Source organism: Cyprinus carpio, chromosome A5, assembly GCF_018340385.1.
Source record: "Cyprinus carpio isolate SPL01 chromosome A5, ASM1834038v1, whole genome shotgun sequence".
NCBI lineage: Eukaryota > Metazoa > Chordata > Actinopteri > Cypriniformes > Cyprinidae > Cyprinus > Cyprinus carpio.
This window is the reverse complement of record NC_056576.1, coordinates 27675058-27698391: the sequence shown is the minus strand read 5'-3', so window position 1 is coordinate 27698391 and position 23334 is coordinate 27675058. Positions and strand designations below refer to the sequence as shown.

At 35.9% G+C, this 23334-nt stretch overlaps 1 protein-coding gene across 1 annotated transcript; it reads left to right on the top strand.

Moving 5' to 3' along the window:
- Nucleotides 1-104: 104 nt before the first annotated feature.
- LOC109078828 (serine incorporator 5) lies at nt 105-22897 on the top strand. The gene is made up of 12 exons (XM_019094014.2): nt 105-939; nt 10123-10290; nt 12934-13112; nt 14106-14188; nt 14790-14883; nt 16448-16659; nt 17322-17414; nt 17639-17765; nt 19390-19459; nt 19545-19581; nt 19773-19917; nt 20689-22897. Exons 1-12 carry the CDS (start codon nt 913-915, stop codon nt 20831-20833), a joined length of 1380 nt encoding a protein of 459 aa, XP_018949559.1. The 5' UTR covers nt 105-912; the 3' UTR covers nt 20834-22897.
- Nucleotides 22898-23334: the final 437 nt, after the last annotated feature.

Here is a 23334-nt window from a genome sequence, read left to right as displayed (position 1 = left end):
TATTATTATCATAAAGCATCTAAGGCAGTTTGATTAGTTTGAAGCTGTATCTGTAGTCCTGAGGGAGGTGCTGTTGTCTCAGCCCTGAGTTTGACAGTGAACTGAACAGGCTGCACTTCACCCACACTTTGTGACATGTTGATAGTGTAATATTTACAGACAGAATTTCAATAACTAAAGACCATTTAAAACCCATTAGTATTACATAAATACATTATGTCTCGACGTACAGGTAGTTCAACACAGTCACTGACTCACAGTTGAAAACAGATGTTTTCTGCAGCTCGCATACTTTACAGATGGTGTCAAACAATGAAGGAAAGGCCACGGGAGTACAAATCCAACCAAAATCCCCCACCCATGAGCCAGTATACAAAACAAGTAAAATCACAGTTTTGGCATAATTTAAACCAACGATATCGGAATTGGAATAACAGATACATGATAAAAACTTGTTCCTGTTCCCTACTAAGATTTGGCGCGGTTGGACTATAATAAAGCTCTAAATAGATGTTTTTCATTGTCATTGTGGTCGAGGGAATTCGAAACCCTCACACGACGACAGCGGAAGTGAAATGCGAGGATGTTTTCATTTGAATCGAATGCGAGATCAATATTGAATGCGATTAAACAGCAAAGCACCGCTGTAGCCCAACACGGCCCTGTGATTTCGGATTTATGTAGGCCATCATTTCACAGTCTTCCGCACGCAGCCAGGACGCCTCTCCTCTTGTCTGCTGCTCGCAAACACGTCACAGGCCATTGTGAGCGGCGGTGCGCGTGCACAGCAGATTGCGGGAGCACGAGAGCTCAGAACACCACAGGAGCCACGGTCGCGTGATTTAGAATCTCACGAGCTGAACATTTGGACCGGATCAGTGTGTGTAAAGGAGGAATAGCCTACCTGTCGGCATGTGTGAACCGTGCTGTTTGTCTCAGGTAAGTGATGCATTGACTGTACGGCGTGTACAAACATCACCGTCTTATTATGAACCGCGCGGAGCACTCGGTTTCTCCTGTTATCGTTTTATGCGAAACATTATGCTTTTAGAAAAAGTTTAATAAAAAGAGTTCAGTTCTTTTAACGTATGTGATTATTGTATTTGTTAATACGCATCTGTCATTTTCAAGTGTAAGTTACTGTACAAGCAGTTTTTTAGTGTCACCCTGGTTTGTTCTGTCACCAAACCTAACAGCTGTGAGTTCCCAATATGCGCTACGCAGCATCATTTCAGGAATACAGTAAATCATATCCACATACATGTTTTTCATTTAACAAAACTAGTTTCTTGTTCAGTTTAAACCCGTTATGACTATGAAGACACTAGACAATATACAGTAAAAAAAAAATCCAGCCCAAGATGTTTTCCAGTCCCAGCTTGGTCAAACTGATCTGTTAGATGGCTTTAGAGGGTTTTGGCACATTTTTCAGCCTGAATCCATCTAAACACCTATTTGGCTTTGCTGAGAGACCAGCATAAACCACCGAAGACCAGGAAACCATCTTAGGCTGGTTTAAGTTGTTTTGTTTGTTTATTTATCAGCAGGCTAATGCTTTCTGCTACTTTACAAGACAGCATTTTTCCATCAACTGTGGTGTCAGACTTATCGTTTTAGTCATTATTTTATCATGACTGGCTCCATCGGTCAGGAAATTATGTCACCATGTTTCGTCATCTTTTTGTCCTCATTTCATTCCTGCCAGGACAAATATGTCCATATCTGTACTTGTTTCCAACTGAACCATACTTGCAAATCAAATGCAAATCAAACAGACAATATTGGACACCCCACCAGGAAACACTTCAGGTCTAGATGTGATAAATGAGTGACAGTGTAATTGTCTCCTTCACATTCCCAGTCTACTAATTTCTCTGCGGTCCAACTCGACTTGTATCCCCTTTGTACGTGGTGGGGTCCGCGGGTGGTCTTTTCATTTCCAGGTTGGATCCATGTGGCTGCTTGTTTGCATAAGATTAGCAGTGGAAAGAGAGAGCTTGCAGTTAGTGTTCAGCGTCAATAGTGTTGTCTCATTAGTGCTAAGCTTTTCAGGAGCTGGTGGGCCCACAAATGTGTGGAGTTGGGGGGCATTGGCATTGCGACGTATCAGTGTTTGTTAACTAATTGCTATCATTAGATAACCCACTTTGTTTAACTGTTGATTCCACTTTGATGGTAATTGTTTCCTTATTTACGCCAGCGACAGTAGCATTTATTAACATATGTAGGTTTCATATCCAAATAAGCAACCTCACAAGACAACACTATACTCGATGTGCCTTCTGTTAATTGGTTGAAATTATGATCCTGTTATAATATCAAAGCAGTTAAAGTGGCATAACACAGGTAGGACTAAATAGGTATAAATTTAGCTGTGTTGTCCAATACCATAAATTGACTTTTTGTCAATTAAATTAATGTAAATGGGGTCCAAAACAACAATGGGGCCCACTGACTTTTTCATTGTAATGGACAAAAAGTATTTTAAGATGACATTAGGACGAGTAACTGATAGCAGTTGGGTGAACTGTCCTTTTAAGACAATATTTCTCGACTTCCATTTCATTCATTTCATTGTGTTTTTGGTCGACTTGCACTGTACACTTGTCAGTTTCACAATGCCTTTTCAACACTCCTATTTTGTTGGAGGTTCACAATAAGAACGATAACTGTAAAGATAACAAACTATATTTGCGTCCACACCAACTGACAGACTATTTATAGACGTTCTGTATTTCCGTTGTGTGCCACTTTAAATGTTCAAGCTCTTTAAAGTCGCTGGATTTTTTTTTTCTTTCCCAAATTAACAACAGCAGCAACAAAAAACATTTCTGGACACTGGATTATCATATATCTACTTCAAATTTATTTTGAAGTAATATTTTTACTATTTTAACCTAAAATAGAATGGGTTGACCATTATTGAGCGCTATAAACACATGTAATGTATGTTTCATTCATACTGGACAGAAACTCCACATATGGATCCAAAGTAATAGAACTCCCCTAATGGACAAAGACATCGCTGTAGCTGAAAAAAAAAAAGAAGATAGAAATGCTTGAACTGATTAAACATGAAGACTATAAATATACGACTCTAACAATATACGATGCATCTGTGTTCTTCAAGGCATCTTGGGTATTTTCATATTAATTAAGTATATTTATAATCCATTGCTAATCAACATAGCCTTTGTTAAAGTATAAAATATATTTTCTGCCTCATTCTGTGATAAAAAGCCACATCAGATCAGAAAAGGAAGTTATTTAACGCTTGATTGTTGTTGTGGAGTAAATATATTCATATCATAATGTTCTATTTTGTTGGACAGCAGATTTAGTAACGCTTCTCATTGCAAGTCATTACAAGGGAAGATGTTTGGTGTGTGTTGTTTTTTCAAATGCTTGTTATAAGCGGGGAGGCGTTTGCTCATCTCAGCACATGAACTCATGGGCGCACACACATAGAGGCAATTTAGAGAGAAATGAAACAGAAATTATTAACATGCAAAACTGGAAAAAAAACGCTGTTCACAACCGTGTATTGAACTGTGGATGTCGTACCGAACAGTCAAATATTAAAGTGAGAATTTGTGGCATCCTTACTTAAAAAAAAAACATTTTTTGACATAAACATAATGCTTCACAATGCTCTCATGAATGTATATGACAGTTGGCTGTAAACAATGTTAAATCATTTTAAGATTTAAAGTATTTTTCTAATATTATATTTTATTAGTATATGTTGTCGTATGGGTAGAAGTGTCAACTTTTGGGTTACTATCCAATTGCATTTTATGGACTCACTTATATTGTTTTGTGTTTAGCTAAAGTGCTATACATCTGGGATGCCATGAGGTGGCATAAACAAAGAGAAAATGTTTTTCTTCTTCTAGCGAACTGAAATCAGACATTTTTGGCAGGACAATCTGTGTTGACTTTGTGGGTAGTAGTGAGACATTCTCACCCTTGTGAATTTCACACAGCCTTTACACATCTCTTACTCTCTCTGACTTCCTCCATTACTGTTGTAGAGGGTGTTTATACATTTTTTTTTTTCTTTTTTTTTTTGGGTGAGCCTTTGGATTACTCTGTATTTGCAACTGAAAAAGCTGTCAAGTAATCGCCATCCATCCATCAGCATTGTGCAGTGCGAAGGTTTGACTCTTCAGTGTTACTATGGGCACTGGACAAAAGAGCACTGTTTTGGTTACACTTCAAACAGTGAAGTAATACATTTTTGCCTCAGCTGTACAATTGCCTGGCTAACAGACCCACAGAGCAGCTATTCATGACATGGAGACTACAGATTAATTGTCTGCTGAGTTTCGACAGTGATCGTACTTGAGCTCAGTGAAATATATATCGGATAACTTTGTCTATTAATGTTCTTGGCCATTTGTAACATGCACCAGGGATCAGTTTAAACTGTGTTCGATTATTTGTTAGGCTGCCAAGTGTCTTGTTACGTCATCTAGTGTTTTAACATATCTGGATTCTGTTTTAGTGGTATAATTATTTATTTAATAATTAAATATTAGTAATTAAAATGCATGTCTAATCAGTTGAATTCCTAAAACTTTAACCCTCTGGGTCTAAGGGTGGTTTGGGGGCCTGGAGAAGTTTTGACATGCCCTGATATTTGTGCTTTTTTCAGTTGCTTATAAACATATAAATGGCTAAAGTCTGAAAACACTGTATTCAGTACAAACTGGGCTACAATAATATGTTTGATAGTTTGATAGTTTAGTTTATTTCAGACGGACAACTTAGGTTCAACACAACTGAGCTAATGTACAACAACATATTTACATTAGTCTGAACAGGTGTAGGCTGAAGCTCTTGCTTATAATGCCTACCCTTTTTAAAACATCTCATCTTTTAATAAATAAACAAAAAATAAAAATAAAGAAAAAAAAACTGTTGTTTTACATCAATATACTGTTGACAAACTAGTATAACTAGACTACAATAACATTATTTTTGCCAATCAATACAGTTCCACAATCCAAAAATACAACAAAAAGCCGCTTTCATTTATCACTCTTAAATAGTTTCATATAGTTTCAGTGTTTTATTCTTAAATAGCTTCTTTAATTTGCTAAGTGACCCACATATTTTTAATTCCTCTTGACAGCTGTTCCATAGAATTACACCTTTAACTGAAATACAATGGTCTTTTGCATTGGTCCTCACTTGGTTCTTTTTAAACATACAAGTTCCCCTTAAATCATGTTGACATTCTCTTTCTGTAAACAACCCTTGGATACTTTCTGGCAATTGATGATTGTTTGCTGTGTACATAATTTGTAATGTTTTTAGTTCTACTAATTCTTTAAACTTTAGGGCCTTTAGTTCAATAAATAGGGAGTTTGTTGGCTCCCTATAGTTGGTTTTCTTTACTATTCGTATGTAAACAGCATGTATGTACATTATTGTTTTTTTTTAGAAAACGTTTATGCATGGTTAGTAAAAAACTTAAAATTTGAAGTCACCGAAATAAGGCCATAAAACACATACAGAACATTTGTTCACAAGACTTTTGCTTAGAGAGTTTTTGCTTCGAAATGATGTGTTCCTGTGACTAGAACTATAACTATAGTTATAAACATCTACATATATTAGCGAACAGACTAGAGTAACGGTCACAGTAACGTTTTGTCTAATCATTCTTACTCTAACATTAGGCTATTTACATTATAACTCATTCCTTTCATATCGTATTGCTGTCTATTTTATAGAACATTAAAAATATATATACATATATTCTGGCATCGTGAGACTTTTATTAGGGAATTATAGTTTGGAAAAAGTCTAACTACTAAAATGTGTACAAGTTATGTGTCAACTAATGCAAGTAGGTCAATAAAAAAAGACTTACTCGTGTAAATGATCTCCGCTGGATCAAGCCGCCGTGTTCTTCTTTTTTCTGAGGTAATCCAAAACTTGATCTCCTCAGAGCGTCTTTTTCTGAGGTAAATTCTGTCTTATTCCTCTGAATATTTCTGAATTTTACTGGCAATTCCATTAATTAAATTGTATTGATTAAGAAAGTGAAAGTGACGTGACATACAGCCAAGTATGGTGACCCATACTCAGAATTTGTGCTCTGCATTTAACCCATCCAAAGTGCACACACACACACACACACACACACCGTGAACACACACCCGGAGCAGTGGGCAGCCATTTATGCTGCGGCGCCCTGGGAGCAGTTGGGGGTTTGGTGCCTTGCTCAAGGGCACCTCAGTCGTGGTATTGCCGGCCTGAGACTCAAACCCACAACCTTAGGGTTAGGAGTCAAACTCTCTAACCACTAGGCCATGACTTCCCCATGTTTCTGCGCTCATCATTTTGTTTGACAGTTAGGCTAATGAAACTACAGCAAAGAACTACAATAGCATTTTTATGAATTTTTAAGGTTTATTAGAAAATGTAACAATGTAACCGTGGAGGAAATTTTATTTCTGTATTATTTGCTTCACTGTTCTAAAGAGTGTTCTTTAGACTGTCTCTGAGGGTTTCAATTAGGGATGTGCGGGTCTAGTTGACTAAACTGTACAGCTCCTACTAGTCGACACTGAATACAATAGTCGATTACACGACAGAAAAAAAAACATGATTACCATTCAAATTACCATAATTTTATGTTACTATCAAATTCCCATTGTTACATTTAAAACATTTTAAATAACAATTTAAAATAAAACATTTGAAAAATAATACATTATTTTTAAAAGTGTTTCGGGATGTAAACTACATTTTTGCCTCATGCCTCGCATGAGTTTTCTTCGTGTCAGTTGTAGCGAGCTCAAAATTGACCACGCGAAAGATGAGCAAGGTGTGGGATTATTTTGAATTAGAAGAAAACTGAAAAGTTTTGTGTGAACTGTGTGATGTCAAATTGGCTTACAATAACTCTACTGGAGCGATGCATAATCATATTCATTACAGGCACATAGCCGTCTAGCTTAGAGACTAGCCAAAGCTAGCTAATGTCATTCACTACAGCCCGCCGCCGCTGCGATCCCGTCCTTGCCGTCTATTCCTCGAAGACCCACTTCGGTGGTGCTGCGTGATGTCCAGACGCTTTCCGAAAATCTGTTGACTTGCTTTTCATTATCTCTACTCACGTGTAAGACAGGAAATGTTATTTTAGCTTCTTAGACGTCCTGGCTTCTTTGCAAAAATGCATCTGGAGGGCATAGTTATTAAGAGATTAAAGCATCTGCATTTGATGAATGTATAAATGTTGAGTGTGGGTGTTTCCTCTTTGCTGCAATCTACAGACAAACCTGAATGACTGTATGAATGTAGACCTTTTCCTGCAGGAAAATAAATATTCAAAAGACTTTTGTCTCATAACTTTAATTGAAATGGGAAAAAAATTGCCACGACAGTATCAAAGAATTTGACTGAAAATTAAATTTTATAATTTAAAAAAGCAAATCAAAAAACAAAAGTGAAATTGTGGATTTAACCATTAATTCCAGCGTATAATTTTGGAATCTAACCAGTTCTTGAGTTAGCATTTTTCCTCAGTATTGAGGCACTGCAGTCCAGACTTATTGTGCAACGTTGACTGTCTTACAATTGGTTTTCATTTAAGGAAGAAGTAAAAGTTACTGTTTTTAGCACCCAGCAGTTCTGTAATAGCTTTAAGATCCTTATTTTCTGGTTATGGTTGACTTTTCTGCTGGGTGTAAACACGGCGGAACTACAAACCTAGAATCTGTTTGCTACAACATAGTGTTCTTCCAAACTTTGGATGTAGTTTCAAAGAGCTTCTCCACACACTTCTGAGGAGCTTGAGAATTCCCCATTCTGAATTGTTAAGAAAACAATGTCCAGGTTATTGTCCTTACTCATAGTCCGTCACCTTTCACCCAGACTCCTGCTGGTTGTGGGAGAGTGTTAGAGAAGGGCTCTGTAGGGGCATGAGAAATGTCTCCGGGGCAGGAGATGGGGGATGGTTTGTTTGTGAGAAGATGTGTGCTGTCCCACTCGACCAGTGTTGACCAGCGAGTGGGACTCCATTGGTGTGTAGTTGGTTGGGGTCGTACACGCTGACCACCTGTTGTCTGTAGAGGGGGATGCGTCTTCCTGAATTCTCTGCTCTCTGTGTCTTGTTACATAGCTCTGAAAAGTGATGTGCTGTTTACTGTCAAATTCATTAACATTTACGCTTGGGCATATAACAGAAACTTTCTATCTTAGGTCTTAACTTAAGATATCATCATTTATTTTAATTAACTTTATATATTATGTTTTAACTTAAGATATCTTGTTTGATTAGGTCTTAACTTAAGATATCATCATTTATTTTAGGATTGATTTAGTATTGTAATCTTATTTTACAAAATCTTACCATATATTAGGAAATCTTAATCCGCTCGATCGAGTTTGATAATAATCAACTGTCAGGTCTGTTACCAAGCGGCTGCTGAAATAAACATAAAACCAAAATGGAGAAACAATGGCATGCTTTTAACTTGCAGAATGGCCGGTTGTGATCCGTGACGGCTCATGGGCCTCTGTAATGTTGGTTGCAATTGGTCAACTATATATACTATATATGCTCTATGTATGTATATTTTTATAAGGTTATATGTCAGTCTGTTTGTAGCACTGTGGTCCTGTTAGGCATGACATTTGTACGTCTGCACATATAGCAGAATGACAGTAAAGCTCACTTGAACTTGAGCTAGCTGCAAAATTATGTGTGGTGGGAGTCTAATTATTTACGAGTATTTTATCATCAAAGTGCAACACACCTTTTGGCTCTTTCAAAAGTCTCCACCCTCAAACTTCACTTCTCTTCATCTTGTATGATGAATAAATGTTATGCCATTCTCGAAAAGGGCTAATGTAATGTGTTTTTTTTACAGTTGGATTTCAAAAAGGTTTGAAGTAGGGACACCAGTGGGGTTATCCTAAAGTTAAGACTGTTTTTAGGAAATGTTTTGGCTAGTTAGGATGGTTCTGTAATACCGTTTTCCTATCTGTGGTTAAGATAAGATAATGCACTTAGGAAATGTTGTTCTCTAATAGCTTTTGTCCTAAATGAGGTTCTAACTGAAATTGCCATGGTTATCTAACAGATAAGATGGGATTCTAAAGTTAAGATCTTTCTGTAATACGCCCAATTAGAGGATCATCAACACTGTTGTCACAATTTCTTAATTTTGAAATTAGCGATCCCATTAAAAGGATAGTTCACCCAAAAATGAAAATTCTGTCATCATTTATTCACCCTCAAGTTATTCCAAACTTGAATGTCTTTGTTATGCTGAACACAAGAGAAGATATTTTAGAATATGTGCAACCAAACCATTCATGGTCCCCATTGACTTCCATAGTCAGTGATTTCATAAATTGTTTGGCTTCCAATTTTCTTCAAAGTATCTTCTTTTATGTTCGACAGAAAAAAGAAATTCCTTCAGGTTTGGAACAACATGAAAGTGAGTAAATGATGACAGAATATTAATTTCTGGGTGAACTATCCATTTAGTATATAAATGTATATCAATTAGTGTGTGTGTTTGGAAAATAACACATTTAACTCTTGTAGATTTAATTTTAGTTCATTTTAGTTCATCACATAATCTAATTCTTTGTCAGTTCAAATAATTGTGTAAGGGATAAAGGGATTTTTAAAGGAACTTTTTTTCCAGAGACATTTGTACTTCTACTGTATCTACTCAATCTGATCTCGGAGCCTCATGTTATGTCTATGTCTTGCGTCATGTGAATCAAGCTGCTTCATAGTAACAGCCCAGCTCTACATTGCTTACAGCCAATAGGAATGAGACATTTGTGTTGCTAAAGGGTATGACGACCAATAAGATGTTCACAGTCCCCCCAATGCATTTGCTTAGTTTCACAGTACATCATTGTATTTGTTTATTTCCGATGAAATGTGTATATATTACTTAATCTTAAAAAGATTGTGTTGTCTTTACCCTTTGTTTACAGTAACACTTTAATTAGCTTATTTTATACCTTTAAATATGCAGACGTTAAAATCCATTTGTTTCATTGTAAATCACTGTAATGGTTTGTGAAGTGTTATTGTTAAGCACTTGCATGTGTCCCGCTCACTCATGTGCTGTATTTCTGCAGCTGGCCTGCTGCTGTGGATCGGCTGCCTGCTCCCTGTGCTGCGGCTGCTGTCCCAAGATCAAACAGTCCACCTCCACTCGCTTCATGTACACCCTCTTCTTCATGTTGGTCACGGTGACCTGTGTCATCATGATGTCCCCCACTGTGGAGAAAGCAATGCAAGAACATGTGAGTTTGTTCAGAGCTTCTCCATTTTCACTTTTTAGTATCAGGTTCCCTAATATACAAAGACCATTAAATCTGGTCTCAGGGCAGGGGTGCTCAGACCTGCTGCTGGGCGTCTGCCTTCCTGCAAAAAAAGTTCCACCTCAAGTTAAACACACCTATTAGTTGGGCACACTTTGTATATTGTCTGTGCTGTTTTGGGTGGGAAATAGGCAAGACTGAAAGCATTGTCAAGTTATTTATAAGCCAAAATATTAATAAATGAACACACAGTGGGGTCAGGCGATATGTTTCTAACTTTGTGAATGAGAGACTTTGAAAACATTTGGAAATCTGTGGTATTTTTAGTTGAGGTCTGTAGGTGCAGTTTCTGTGTGGGCCTGACTTGTCAACTTCTGTCTCAACCGATGCTGTGAGTTTGAGGCTGAATTTATAATATATATATATATATATATATATATATATATATATATATATATATATATATGATGCTGTGAGTTTGAGGCTGAATTTATAGAGGTTTGCAGTTTGAATTTTTGTGGAATAATGATAAAAACAAATCTTGTTGTAGAAACACTTATATACCATGACCAGTAGAGACTGACATGCAAATTATTTTATGCAGTGTTATTTTAATATCATTAATTAATACTTTCATAGTTATTTTTTTTATCTTTAAAGTATTTTTTTTTTTCATTTTCATTTTAATGTTTTTGTCATTAATTTTGGTATGTGTTTTTGTCATTTTTATTAGTGTTTGGTTTTATATATAGTATAAAATATTTTTAGAGTTTTATGAATTTTTTAAAGTAATTTTAGTCTTTTTTTAATTTAGTTTATTTTAAAAATGTTTTAGTTTAACAGAAAGTTTTTTTTAATAGTTTTAGTTGATGATGATAACACTGCTTTTTTGCGCCATTTTTGTTAAGATTAATCTTTCAAAAAGGCTTACCACTCAGAAGTTACTGGTTTGAATCAGTCTGAATCTCTATCAGAAAAGATTGAATCACCTACAGAACTCAGGTTAAAAGAGACACATTTTCAACAGCTTTTTATAATATATACATTTTCTTGAAATGAAGCAAGTTTTTTTTGTACTTGAGGTTTATGAAACTTAGAGCAGTATATTGTTACTGAGGTTATAAGATATGTATAGTTAAAGAGACACATTTGCTATTTTTTTTAAATAAATTTTAAAAATAAAATGTAAATCTGTATTCAAACCTCAGACTTTTGCATTGTGTATTGGATTTCTGAATTCTAGGCATTAGGGAGAAATATTTGCTATTTTTTTTAAATAATTTTTTTTTTTGCTAAATAAGTAAAAGCTTACCTAACAGAAGAGCATTATGCCAACTACTACCTTGACAGATCTTTTTAAAAGCAAAGAGACATTTGAAGCATTTGCAAGGTCAGAATTTATGCATTCATTAAAGAAAGGGTCAATAGAGGGATCAAGGGTTTATTTGCAGGCATTCAGATGAACACAAAGAAGAGCTACAAGACTCTTCTGCTTCAAAGCATGGCAGGAATGTAAGACAGAGTATCAATGCTCCATCCTAACGTCTAACACAGGAATTGTTGCACACTGTATAATAACTCTTTCAGTAAAGCTATGTTTAGTTTTTCTGTAGCTATACAAAGCTATACAAAGGAACTGGGTGTGTAACGTTTTTTTGCTTTTAGCACCACAATGAGTGCTTACTGAGTAAATGCCATCAGTATAAAAAACCCAGACACTAAAAAAGACCAGCACAGTTATAAAAACGCTGCCTTTTGGTGAGGCACAAAAGAACTGCCACTCAGGTGCCCAAGACACAAAGATTTACAGCTGTTTAAGGTTTTTTACAAATAGTTGTTTCAAATTTAAGAGCACATAAAATCTTCTCCTGGTGGTCTTTCGTGGTTCCAACACGGGGATGGAGCAAATTCTGATGGAGGAACATTTTAATAGCTTTATATTATATGATGGTCCATGTTCTAATAATAGCAGGGCGTCCCAACATTATAATGTGCACTGCTGGGAACCTAAGTATATTTTAAGAATTAACCAGTGCCCTGTAGTTTGTGCCAGCTTTCTCTTCAAAAGCACAAAAGAGAACCATAAATACTTCTTTGTAGTTTTTGTGTGCTTTGTTTTGAACCTAAGAAAAACCATTGGTAATACCATTGTTTTTAGACAGTACAATGAATTTTGAATATTTATAATGATTATTACCATTGTACATTGTAAAATTGTAAAAAATAAATGTTTTTGAACTCAAGGCTCCTTTTATTTGATAATATACAGTAAAATTGTTAAATATTATTACAATTTGAAATATATATATTATAATTTTTATATAAAGATTTTATTAGTATTTTAGATTTTTTATTTATTTTTTGATTGTATTTTTGTGTTCTTGTCTTTGAAGTTTTTTTTTGTTTTTTAAGTGTTGTTTTTTAAAATTTTTTTTAATGTCTATTTAAGGTGTGTGTATTTTTAAGGTGTTTCTTGAGTTTAAGTTGATCTTTTGGCACCCAGTGTGAAGGGGTGTGTTCACAGTTTGGATTCAGTTTAACTTTAGCCCTGCCCTGAAGTGACTGTAAACTATTCTGTTACTCAAAATGTAATTTTATTCCTCTTATGTTTTGTGCTCTTCCCAGATTCCTTTCTACACTGAATTGTGTAATAAGCTCAATGCGGGGGAGAATTGCAGTACCCTAGTGGGCTATTCTGCCGTGTATAAAGTCTGTTTCGGCATGGCCTGCTTTTTCTTCTTATTCTCTGTGTTCACCATTCGTGTGCGAACCAGCATGGGATGCCGGGCAGCTGTTCATAACGGGTAAGTGGTCAATCCAGACACTTTTGAAGTGGTATTTACACTGGAAACGGTTCTTGTTCCTCCTCTGCTTTGCTCCGTGGCTCCTCTGGGCCCAGGTTCACAGGAGCTATAGGGACCAACGTGTATTGTTTGGCCTGCTGCCTCCATCTGTACGCCCCTCCTAATACTCCATTATTCACCCACAACCAATGCCCTGAATAGAGGTATTAAATTAAAGCTCTGTTCAGAGGAAATGGCACTTGGAGATGAGCTTTACCCCTATGAATGGGATGGTTTCGCCCCACATGAGAGCACTTCATGTTGCAATAATCAGATATTTGTGTTGTAGGCAAATGCAGGGTGAGGAAGTATAAGGCTGAGCTTCATCCTGCTCTGCACATTCATACAACCCTTTAGAAGAAAAAAAAAAAAACAGGCATAAAGCTCTCAATAAAAACCTCGTTTAGATCTTCATGAAGCTACCCTATGATGACATACTAACATGGGTAAAAAACAGGAAATCCTGTATTAGATAGCAAGCAGTCAAAATCTCAGAATGTAAAATTTAATGTTGAAAAAAGTTATGCTGCTTTATATTTTGTGGGAACTGTGATACATATTTTTTTCTGGATTCTGTAATGAATAGAAAGGTCTACAGTTCTAAAACAATGTTTATTTGAAATAGAAATCTTTTGTAACATTATAAGCATATTTACTGATCAATTTGAGGCATCCTTGCCGAATAAAAGTATTAATTCCTTAAAAAAAAGTCTTACTAACCCAAAAGTTTTGAACAGTTGTGTATCTTTAAACTAGGTTCTGTATAGAGAAAAAAATTGTAGAATTTAAAACAAAATTGCTTTTGATCAATATCTGTTGTGTAAATTGAATGTGTTAATTTATTAATAATTATTTTGTCTTACAGTATATTGTAAAGCCAGGCTGCAAGTTTTAGAATTACCATAATATGCAAAATATTATGTCTAAATTAACAAATCTTCTTTTTATTTGCAGGTTCTGGTTCTTTAAGTTTGTGGCTTTGCTGGCCTGCTGTGCAGGCGGGTTTTTTCTTCCAAATCAAGAAACGTTTCTAGAAGGTTTAGTATGATCAGTTTTCACATACTTGTTTTCTTTGTATTAAATTTGCTGGTATTGTTTTCATGCGCTCTAAAGAGGCTTGTAAAATTTTATTGAAACATTTTATTGAGAAGTATTGAGACATTCCTGGAAAGTTTTATTATTCTCTGGTTTGAGCCTGTGGTGGTGTTGAGATATCTCCCCTACTTAAATGTCCAAGAGCAACACAGTTAACAGACTGTGAACTGTCTTTGTGGTTCATCAACTCCAGTAACTCAAACAGAGTCTTCTGCTGCCTTTATCAAAGATGATTATTACACACATATTTAGAGGAATGTTACACAAGATCGTGAGTGTCGTACTTCAGTTTAAACCATACTTATTGTGAAAGTAATATTGATAAAGAGATGCTATCCTTGTAGAGATGTTCTTAAATCAGCACACTTGTTTTAATGGAAGTATATCTCAACTCCTTTCATAAACATACTGCAGCGGTTCCATAGTATAGTATGTAGTGTTATTTTAGTATTTCTTTAGCAGAAAGCAGTGTTTGTTTGTCATACAGTATCAGGCAGAGGGAAAGACCTTAGACTCATCTCTCTCTCTCTTTCTGTCTTTCAGTCTGGCGTTATGTGGGGGCTGCTGGAGGTTTTCTCTTTATCATCATCCAGTTGATGCTTCTCGTTCAGTTTGCCCACAGATGGAATCAAAACTGGTGAGCTGACGTTCAGCTCTGTCCAAATAACTGTCTGTTTTTCCTTTCTTCCCTCTTTTTATTCACCAAGTGGAAAACTTATTAGGCACTTGGAGAAGTTTTCTAGTTATTTCCATCATTGTTTCCAATTGTTGCTTGGTATGTAACATGAAACTGGAAATCATTAGGTCTGGGAATGGAGACTATAGTGTATTCTGGCTGCGTTTAATTTCCACTGTCAGATAGGTTGCATAATTGCCAGACAGGGTGGTTTTAACATTGTGCTGCTACAGCAGAAGGGGACTGCCACTTATTTAATCAGTGGCTCTGTGGCAGACAAGGTGTTACTGTAAGTACAGATCACACAGATAGTGTGAACAACAACAACAGTCAACAAAAGCAGAGCAGGTTTCACAGCAGTACCAGTGAAAGCATTTTTTAGCACTTAAATTCTAAGAACCAGAGTGTATTGTTTCAGTGAGAGTTTTCAAGACATGAAACATTTCAATTGTAAGACAGTCACACTGAAAAAGAAAAGTAAAGCACAGATTATTATTATTTTTTTTTAAGCAGAACTGTCTCAGGGGTGTGTTCATAAATAATGTGTGTTGTTGCAGTAGAGTTTGGCCGTGTGCTGTTGAAATTATAGGGAGGAGAAAGAGAACAAGTAAGAGGTTCTTGGCTGCTCTCCAGTCTGTGGACAGGAAACCCATGACAGAGCTCAACATGTCGTGCATCATAGTTTCCCCTCTGCTCTCTGTCAACAAATGAAACCTCAGCACAAATGAGCAGAAAGACTGTCACGGGGAATTTTGAAATGCATGAAATATTAGGTAACAAAATTGTACTAAGAAATTTGACCTCCCTTTGGGGACACTTTTTTTTATTATTCAGAAGTAATGTAAATAAAACTTTGTTTTTTTTTTATTTTTTGTTTTTTTATTTATTTGTTTATTTATTTACTAAAGACTTGAGAACAGTCTGTCAGCGGCTACAATGCTCATCACTGCAACCTTTCATGCGGTGAGAGTAGATCTAAATATAATGCTATAATTAACACTCTCCATGATTAGTTAATCTCAATAGCTGTAACAGTAAAAATGTAGTAAACGTTTCTGAGAGAGCTCCACATGTAATACTTACTTCATAGGCAAAGATGTTAGCCAATCACAGAAGTGGGCGTTTCCATTGAAGTCTCACAGCAGACACGCCCCTATCAAATCAGAGAGGTAAAATCAGGGTAGAAGACTGCTAATATTATTATTAATGCACCTCAGGAAACAAAATGAAATGTTAAAGTCACATCTCTCTCTGCAGTCTTTCCTTGTATCATGTGAAAATTTCAGGTTTACATTATCATGACCATGAATTAGAAAATGTTCATATAACAGACAAAGTCATCCGCACATTCTAACACACTAATCTCATTAGCATGTATACTGTGTTTATATATATTTATTTATAATTCATTTATAATTTATATGTGTACTTATTTCCTGTGATAACTGTAATCATGCCACAAAAGCTGAAGTTATATCGAACTCAGAGCGTTCCTTTGAACGATCTCCACTGTGTCCCTCCACAGGAGCTCAGGAGTCAAGTATAATAAAATCTGGTATGCAGCGCTGGCTCTGGTCACACTGGTGCTGTTCTCCATGGCAGTGGGAGCCTTGGTGTTTATGATCAGGTTCTACACGGACCCAGAGGCCTGCTTCCTTAACAAGCTCTTCCTGGGTGTCAATGGCGGCCTGTGCTTCGTCGTGTCTCTGCTGGCTATCTCGCCCTGCATTCAGACCTGTGAGTTCACAAAGATGCTTGGTCTTCACTCACCTACATTTTATACTAAAAAACAGATGTTTGTTTGATGTCAGGCAAACAAATTTATTCATAGTGCCTGAAGCTTTTCTCATGTGTGATCAAGCTGGAGAGTTGAGGAGTAGTGTTTTATCAAGGATCTTCACAAAATAAAATTGTTTTAGCAAGTAATTTAAGCAAAATAAAATCTGTTCTTCTGAAATTACTGGAAAAAATATATCATGGTTTCTGTTTTCAACATTGGTTATAATAGAAAATGTTTCTTGAGCACCAAATCAGCATATATGATGTGACACTGAAGACTGGAGTAATGGCTGCTGATTCAGCTTTGCCATTACAATAAAAAGTTACATTTTAAAATACATTAGAATAGAAAAGATACTTTTAATTGTAAAAAAAAATAAATAAAAAAAATAATAAAAAATCACAATATTACTTTTTGAGCAAACAGATGCTGCCTTGGTGAGCATAAGACACTTATTTCAAGAATGTAAAAACAATCATACTGACCTCAAACAGTAGTTTACATAGTTCATATAATAAAGAAGCATGATGTATGAATAAGCATAAACTGTCAAAAAGACATGGTCAGATGTGCTGCTTTTCACTAACACATCTGATGTTTTGCTCTGTTCTCCACACAGTCCAGCCCACCTCAGGTCTGCTGCAGTCCGCGATCATCTCTGTCTATGTCATGTACCTCACCTTCTCAGCACTCGCCAGCAAACCCGCTGAAAGTGAGTGCGTCTGTCACTTTCACACTCAAGCACATAATTTCTCAGCCTGCCTGGGTGTGTCTCACACTGTGCTCTGTGGTTTCCCTGGTGTCTCTTAGCTTGTGTGTGGACAGAGCTGTAAACTGAGGCTACAGAAGCTCCCAATGATGCATTTCAACCCTCCAGACTTATGCATTATTTCCCATGCCCTTATTAAAATCTGTCCTGTGCTCTTTCTCTTTCAGTGGTGGAGCGAAATGGAGAAAATGTCACTGTCTGCGTCTTTCCCTACAATTCAGGAGAGCAGAGCGAGTCTAACATAGTGACGGGCATCGGAACGGCCATAATGTTCGGCTGTATACTCTACTCTTGGTATGAGCAATGACAGTTGTGTTTTCTGATATTGTGACGGCCCAATCCATGATAGTATCATGAAAATTATTATTGGTCGTATCTGACTTGTTCATTATATTCCAAGATTTTTCCAAGTCATTTAAAGGGATACTCCACTCCAAAATGAAAATTTTGACATTAATCACTTTCCCCCATGTCATTCCAAACCCGTAAAAGCTCTGTTTGTTCTGAAGACAAACTGAGCTTTTATGGGTTAGGAACGACATGGGGGTAAGTGATTAACAACAAAAATTTCATTTTGGGGTGGAGTATCCCTTTAATAGATTTGTGTGAAAAACAGACCAAAATTTAAAGGAATAGTTTGCCCAAAAAGAAAAATTGTTAAAATGTACGTGCCCCCAGGCCAATGAAATTTAGCATTACATCACTTGCTCACCAATGGATCCATTGCAGTGAATGAGTGCCGTCAGAATGAGAATTCAAACAGCTGAAAAAAACAAAACAAAAACATCTCAATATTCCACAAGTAATCCACACAAAGCTTAAAACTGCGGATCCATAATCCATAATTTCACCAGTGAAAAAGACCAAAATCAGACCAGAATCAAAATCCACTGACATGTTTGTTTAGAACTGTTTTGGTGAAAAAATCCATGTAAAGTTTTCTTGTTTAGTGAATGTTTATCTACTTTTTTTTTGAAGTTTTCTTTTTAAATGTCCATAGCAATATTATGGATAGAGGATTCATGTTTTAGCCAGAGGCTGCGATTTGAAGTTAATGGTGTCTTAATGGTGGATTTATTTCTTACAAACAAGCAGCTTTCCGTTTCACAAGTGGATTATTGTGATGTTTTTTTATAGGCTGTTTGAACTCCTGACAGCACCCTAATATTTAATACAATTTTTTTTTCTTTTTTCCATTTTTGGGTGAACTACTCCTTTAAGGAGTCATTTGCTGGAAATCGTCCCCTCTGCTGTAATTCCAAAAAAAAAAAAAAAATGTTGTTTTGTAAGCAAGCCATCTATTGTATTCCACTAAAGGAAAATATAATACAGTTTGGAAAGACATGCAGGTGTATGTTGATTTTTGGGTAAACTATTCCTTTAAATAAGCTCAGATATTCTTGGCATGGATGCAAATCCCCGTAACATTATTTTAATGGGTGATCCCAAAAACGATCCCAGGAGGAGTGGAAACATGTTATTATCTGGTTATGACAAGATGTTCATTTAGATTTAAAAGCAGGAAGTTTGGTAGGAAGGGAGTGAAGACTAGACGCTCTCGTACTGTGAAAACATGAACTCACATGTTTCTCATTAGCTGCAGACATGTCCGAGGAAGCTCTCTTTAGAGCCGCTCCTCTCCACCAAAGCCAGATTTACACACGTATGTGATTCACATTGATATGTGTTAGTTGTTAGCCCAGCCGCTGATTGTAGTATCACCCATCAAAATAGTCCTGCCATATTTCCAATCATGAGGCAAAACAAAGCTTTGAAGCAGAAAAATTACTTATTTTTTTGTCTGGTGGTGTTTTGTGAATATTTTAGGGATTGTTCTGTTTTTACGTTTGACTGTTCTCCTCCCCCATGTGTCTAATGCCATTTGATTTAAAAAAAATATGTACTCCTCTTTCTTTAGTTTGATCTCCACCACCAAGAGGAGCTCAACAGCCTTGCAGGTGTACAGGAATGATTTTCCTGAAAATGAGGTGAACATTTGCCAAGTTCTCTTTCTGCTGTTTAACACAACATTACATCAAACTATATAATGAATCATGCTTTTTTTCTTTTCAGAGAGCACGCTGCTGCTTCTGCTGTGTTGATGATACAGGTAAGACACTTACCTCGGCCAACACCTCTTCTAGTATTTAAGCACATCATCTGAAGATTTCAAAGCTTAAATGTATTTTTGATACTAATTTGGATTCATTTATACAGTAGAAAAGGGTAGATTGATGCCTCCTGGTGGTCAAATAGAAGTACTACAGGTTTCTTAAACCAGGTGTTTTTTATCTTTTCCAGAGGACTATGATGATGAGAAGACTGCTGGAGGGCAGAATGTGAAGTATGATGAGAAAGAAGGCACAATCTACAGCTACTGCTATTTCCATTTTGTTTTCTTTCTCGGCTCCCTTTACGTCATGATGACTGTAACCAACTGGTTTCAGTGAGTACTTAACAAAAACAATATTCCACAACATGTGTGTGTTTACATATATATATATATATATTATATTATATATATATATATATATATATACACACACACACACACACACACACACACATGTATTTACGAAATAAAAAGTAAAATTTATAAAAAAAATCATAATGGTATTTTTACTGTCATTTAAAGGTACTGTATGTAAGATTTTGACTCTACTAAAGCATAAAAATACCATAATATGTTTGCAGATATTTAGGAAACATGCTAAGTTATCATATTTGTTTATCTGAAAAACAATGCTACAGTCAGTTATTCTCCTTTGAAAATGTGCGTTCCGGGCCGGAATGTCGGTATTTGTTTTGGTTTGTGAAACCCGTCCACTGCCAGTTTACCCAATTGTATCTCGGCACCCCGGGTTGCCAGTTGGTGGAAAACACAGCGTATTTAATTTCATTCATCGTTAAGTGCGCTTGTTCCTGTTTGTGTCTCAATCTGGCAACCTGCATTGTGCTCAAGTCTGAGGAGGAGGGGCCGGGTGAAAAAAAACCCTCTCCAATATTTTGAATTTGGACTGCAATACCTAGTTCCACCACTCGGTGTCAATCCCACATACAGCACCTTTAATTGTATTTTATTACTTTGTTTTTCTTGTCTTTTTCTTTAAGATTTATATGACTTTATCAAAGTCAGTAGACTGTTTTTGTAAACACTAGAAGCACAGAGGTCACCGTGCATTAAGTGTAATATGCATATGATCTTGTCTCTCTGCAGTTATGAGAACGCAAAGATCGAGAGGCTGCTGGAGGGGAGCTGGTCAGTGTTCTGGATCAAGATGGCATCCTGTTGGGTCTGTTTACTTCTGTACACGTGGACCCTGTTGGTCCCCATGTTCTTCCCAAAGAGATTCCAAGCCTAGAAACCCTTCACACATGTACCAGTATCACCACTGTCCACTCAGAACTACTGTGTGTGTGTGTGTGTGTGTGAGAGAGAGAGAGAGAGAGAGAGAGAGAGGGAGTTTTGTTTGTTTTAATGTTTTTTGTTTGCTTTATTATTTTAAGTATAGTAAAAGCTTTTGATTTCTCAAAAGCTGTGTATGTGTTATGTCTTTAAATGCATTTTTATGGAAATTTGTTACAGAAATCATGTTATGGTTACTCTCATGCTGATGTAGGGCTCTTGTTTTCCTCATTACATGAAGGTATAAAAACAAAGCATTGCTCAGGCTCACACATCACCTGTAAGTGTCTTGCTTGTTAAAGCTTTTCTTTTGGTAGCTGAAGAATTCTATGCAAATCAACAAACCATCTGTGATTTTCATTCATTCATTTATTTGTATGCCTTTTTGAAAAGTTTTCAAATGTGTTTTATAGTTGTATTTCACTTCAAGGGTGTTTCACTAAGGTAACAAGACTTCTTATTTGAATAAATGCATCTGTTTATGTAATAGAGATATGTCACCTGATTAGTTAGGACACTGCTGCCTTGCAAAACCACCAAACTAAACCACCAATTGCACTCATGGAAACATGACCAAAACCAGCTGAGAAATTACTGTGCAAGATTATTCCTATAGATATATGTGAATAAAAGGACTCATATGAGATGTCTTGTTACTGTATTTATTGAAGCACCCTCATAACTTCCTTACAAAACTGCACCAAAACAATATTTCCAAATAAGTCTGCAACATTCCTTAAGTTTCCTCTTTTTCGGCTTCATCTTAAATCTCAGGTAGTCAACATTTTGAGCATACTGGTATTTCCAGTGAATCACACCATTCTAAGGAAAGCTAGTGACTGCCGTTCCCAGTAAATGTTCTTATGATGATTTGAAATGGGAGGGCAAAGCCAAGGCCACATTGTTATGCCCCAAAAACCTAAACTGCCACACAGATTGTTATACAGCCCACAGCAACACTGAAGCTATAGATTTGTTTTCTTTCTTATTTTTCGATTTTTGTTACAATTTAAATGGTGCTTTAGACCATGGATGTCCTATGATATTTTATTCCAGCTCATGCACTAGACTTGCAAGCATGCCATTTGTTAAATAACAAGTTTGTACAATCTTTTAAACATATAAAGCATTGTTACAGCTGTGTACAGCTATTCTGTTTAATCTTTCAGAGGTTTTTGTTGCTAGAAGTGCATGTCCATATTTCTTGTTTGTGGTGTTTAGTTTACAGGAGCTGCCTGTATTAGGTGTATTGCAGCACTCCTGATGCTCCCTGGTAGAAAAAAGGGTGGTTGGCATTGTTGTTGATGAAGAAAACACAATCTAGAACTGGAATTAATTGACATTTTATGGATATTTCCTGTGTAGCAGTTGTAGCTGACCTCAACGCTTTGACAAACCAAAATCTCTTTTACTACAATTGGAGCTGGCACGTCTTTACTTTCTGTTTATGATCTGAACAACTTCTCCTAAAGCTGAAGAATCTGTCTGGTGATGTTTTTCTAAACAAACAAACAAATTACCTTGTTTATACAAATCAGAATTAGAAAATAGTTCATGACTGACTTAAACGCTACATGCTACAGCTGCATTAAGCTATAAGCATACTGTTTTATGCAACCCCTGAATAATTTGTTGTTCAGTATTTGGTTTAAAAGTGTTTTAAACATTATGCTTTCCTTTATTTACAAACATGTGCTTTATGTAAATAATCTATTGTAAAGATGACCACTAGGTGTACTCAAAATATTGCAAAAAATGTAATCTTGCGATTTGTGTTGTTCTAATTTCACATGAAGACATAATAATCCAAAAATATGTACAGTAGTTTTACAAACAACTCTTTTTTTTTCTTTTCTTCATTTATATACCTTGATTTTTCTTTATTATTATTATTTACATTTTCTCATCATTTCAGTACGTTCCATGAAGGGTCTTATGAGTTTAACTGTTGCAAGATCAATATTCCTTTTAGTGTTTTTATTGATATTGCCAGCTCTTTCAATAAAAAAAGACAAATTTATTAAATGGTGTAGTCAATTACATTATTCAGTGTATTATATATGAAAGTTTTTTATTTTTTAGATTTTTTGTAGTTTGTAGTTGTGTAAAGAAAGTAATATATTAAATGAGATTGTATTTTGTGTGAGACTGAACTGTGTGTACAATTAGAGGTTTAATTTAGACAACCTTGATGGTTAAATATCAGTCGGTTCCTCAAACAAAGCCTCACAGAAAACGTACAATATACAGGACAGGTTGTATGGACCTTTTTTTTTTTTTTTTTTTTTCTTGAAGTTCAAAGTTTTTTTAAAAAGAATTATTTTATGCTCACCAAGACTGCATTCATTTGATCAAAAATACTAGAAACAGTAATATTTTGAAGTATTAACATTTGAATTAGCTGTTTTCTATTTGAATACATTTTAAAATGTAATTTATTCCTGTGATGGGAATGCT

Excerpts from the sequence above, each read along its gene's own strand:
- LOC109078828 (XM_019094014.2), top strand. The coding sequence starts at position 913 with ATGTGTGAACCGTGCTGTTTGTCTCAG. Across the intron at positions 940-10,122 it reads AACCGTGCTGTTTGTCTCAG|CTGGCCTGCTGCTGTGGATC; the intron begins GTAAGTGATGCA and ends GTATTTCTGCAG. Across the intron at positions 14,189-14,789 it reads TCAAGAAACGTTTCTAGAAG|TCTGGCGTTATGTGGGGGCT; the intron begins GTTTAGTATGAT and ends TCTGTCTTTCAG.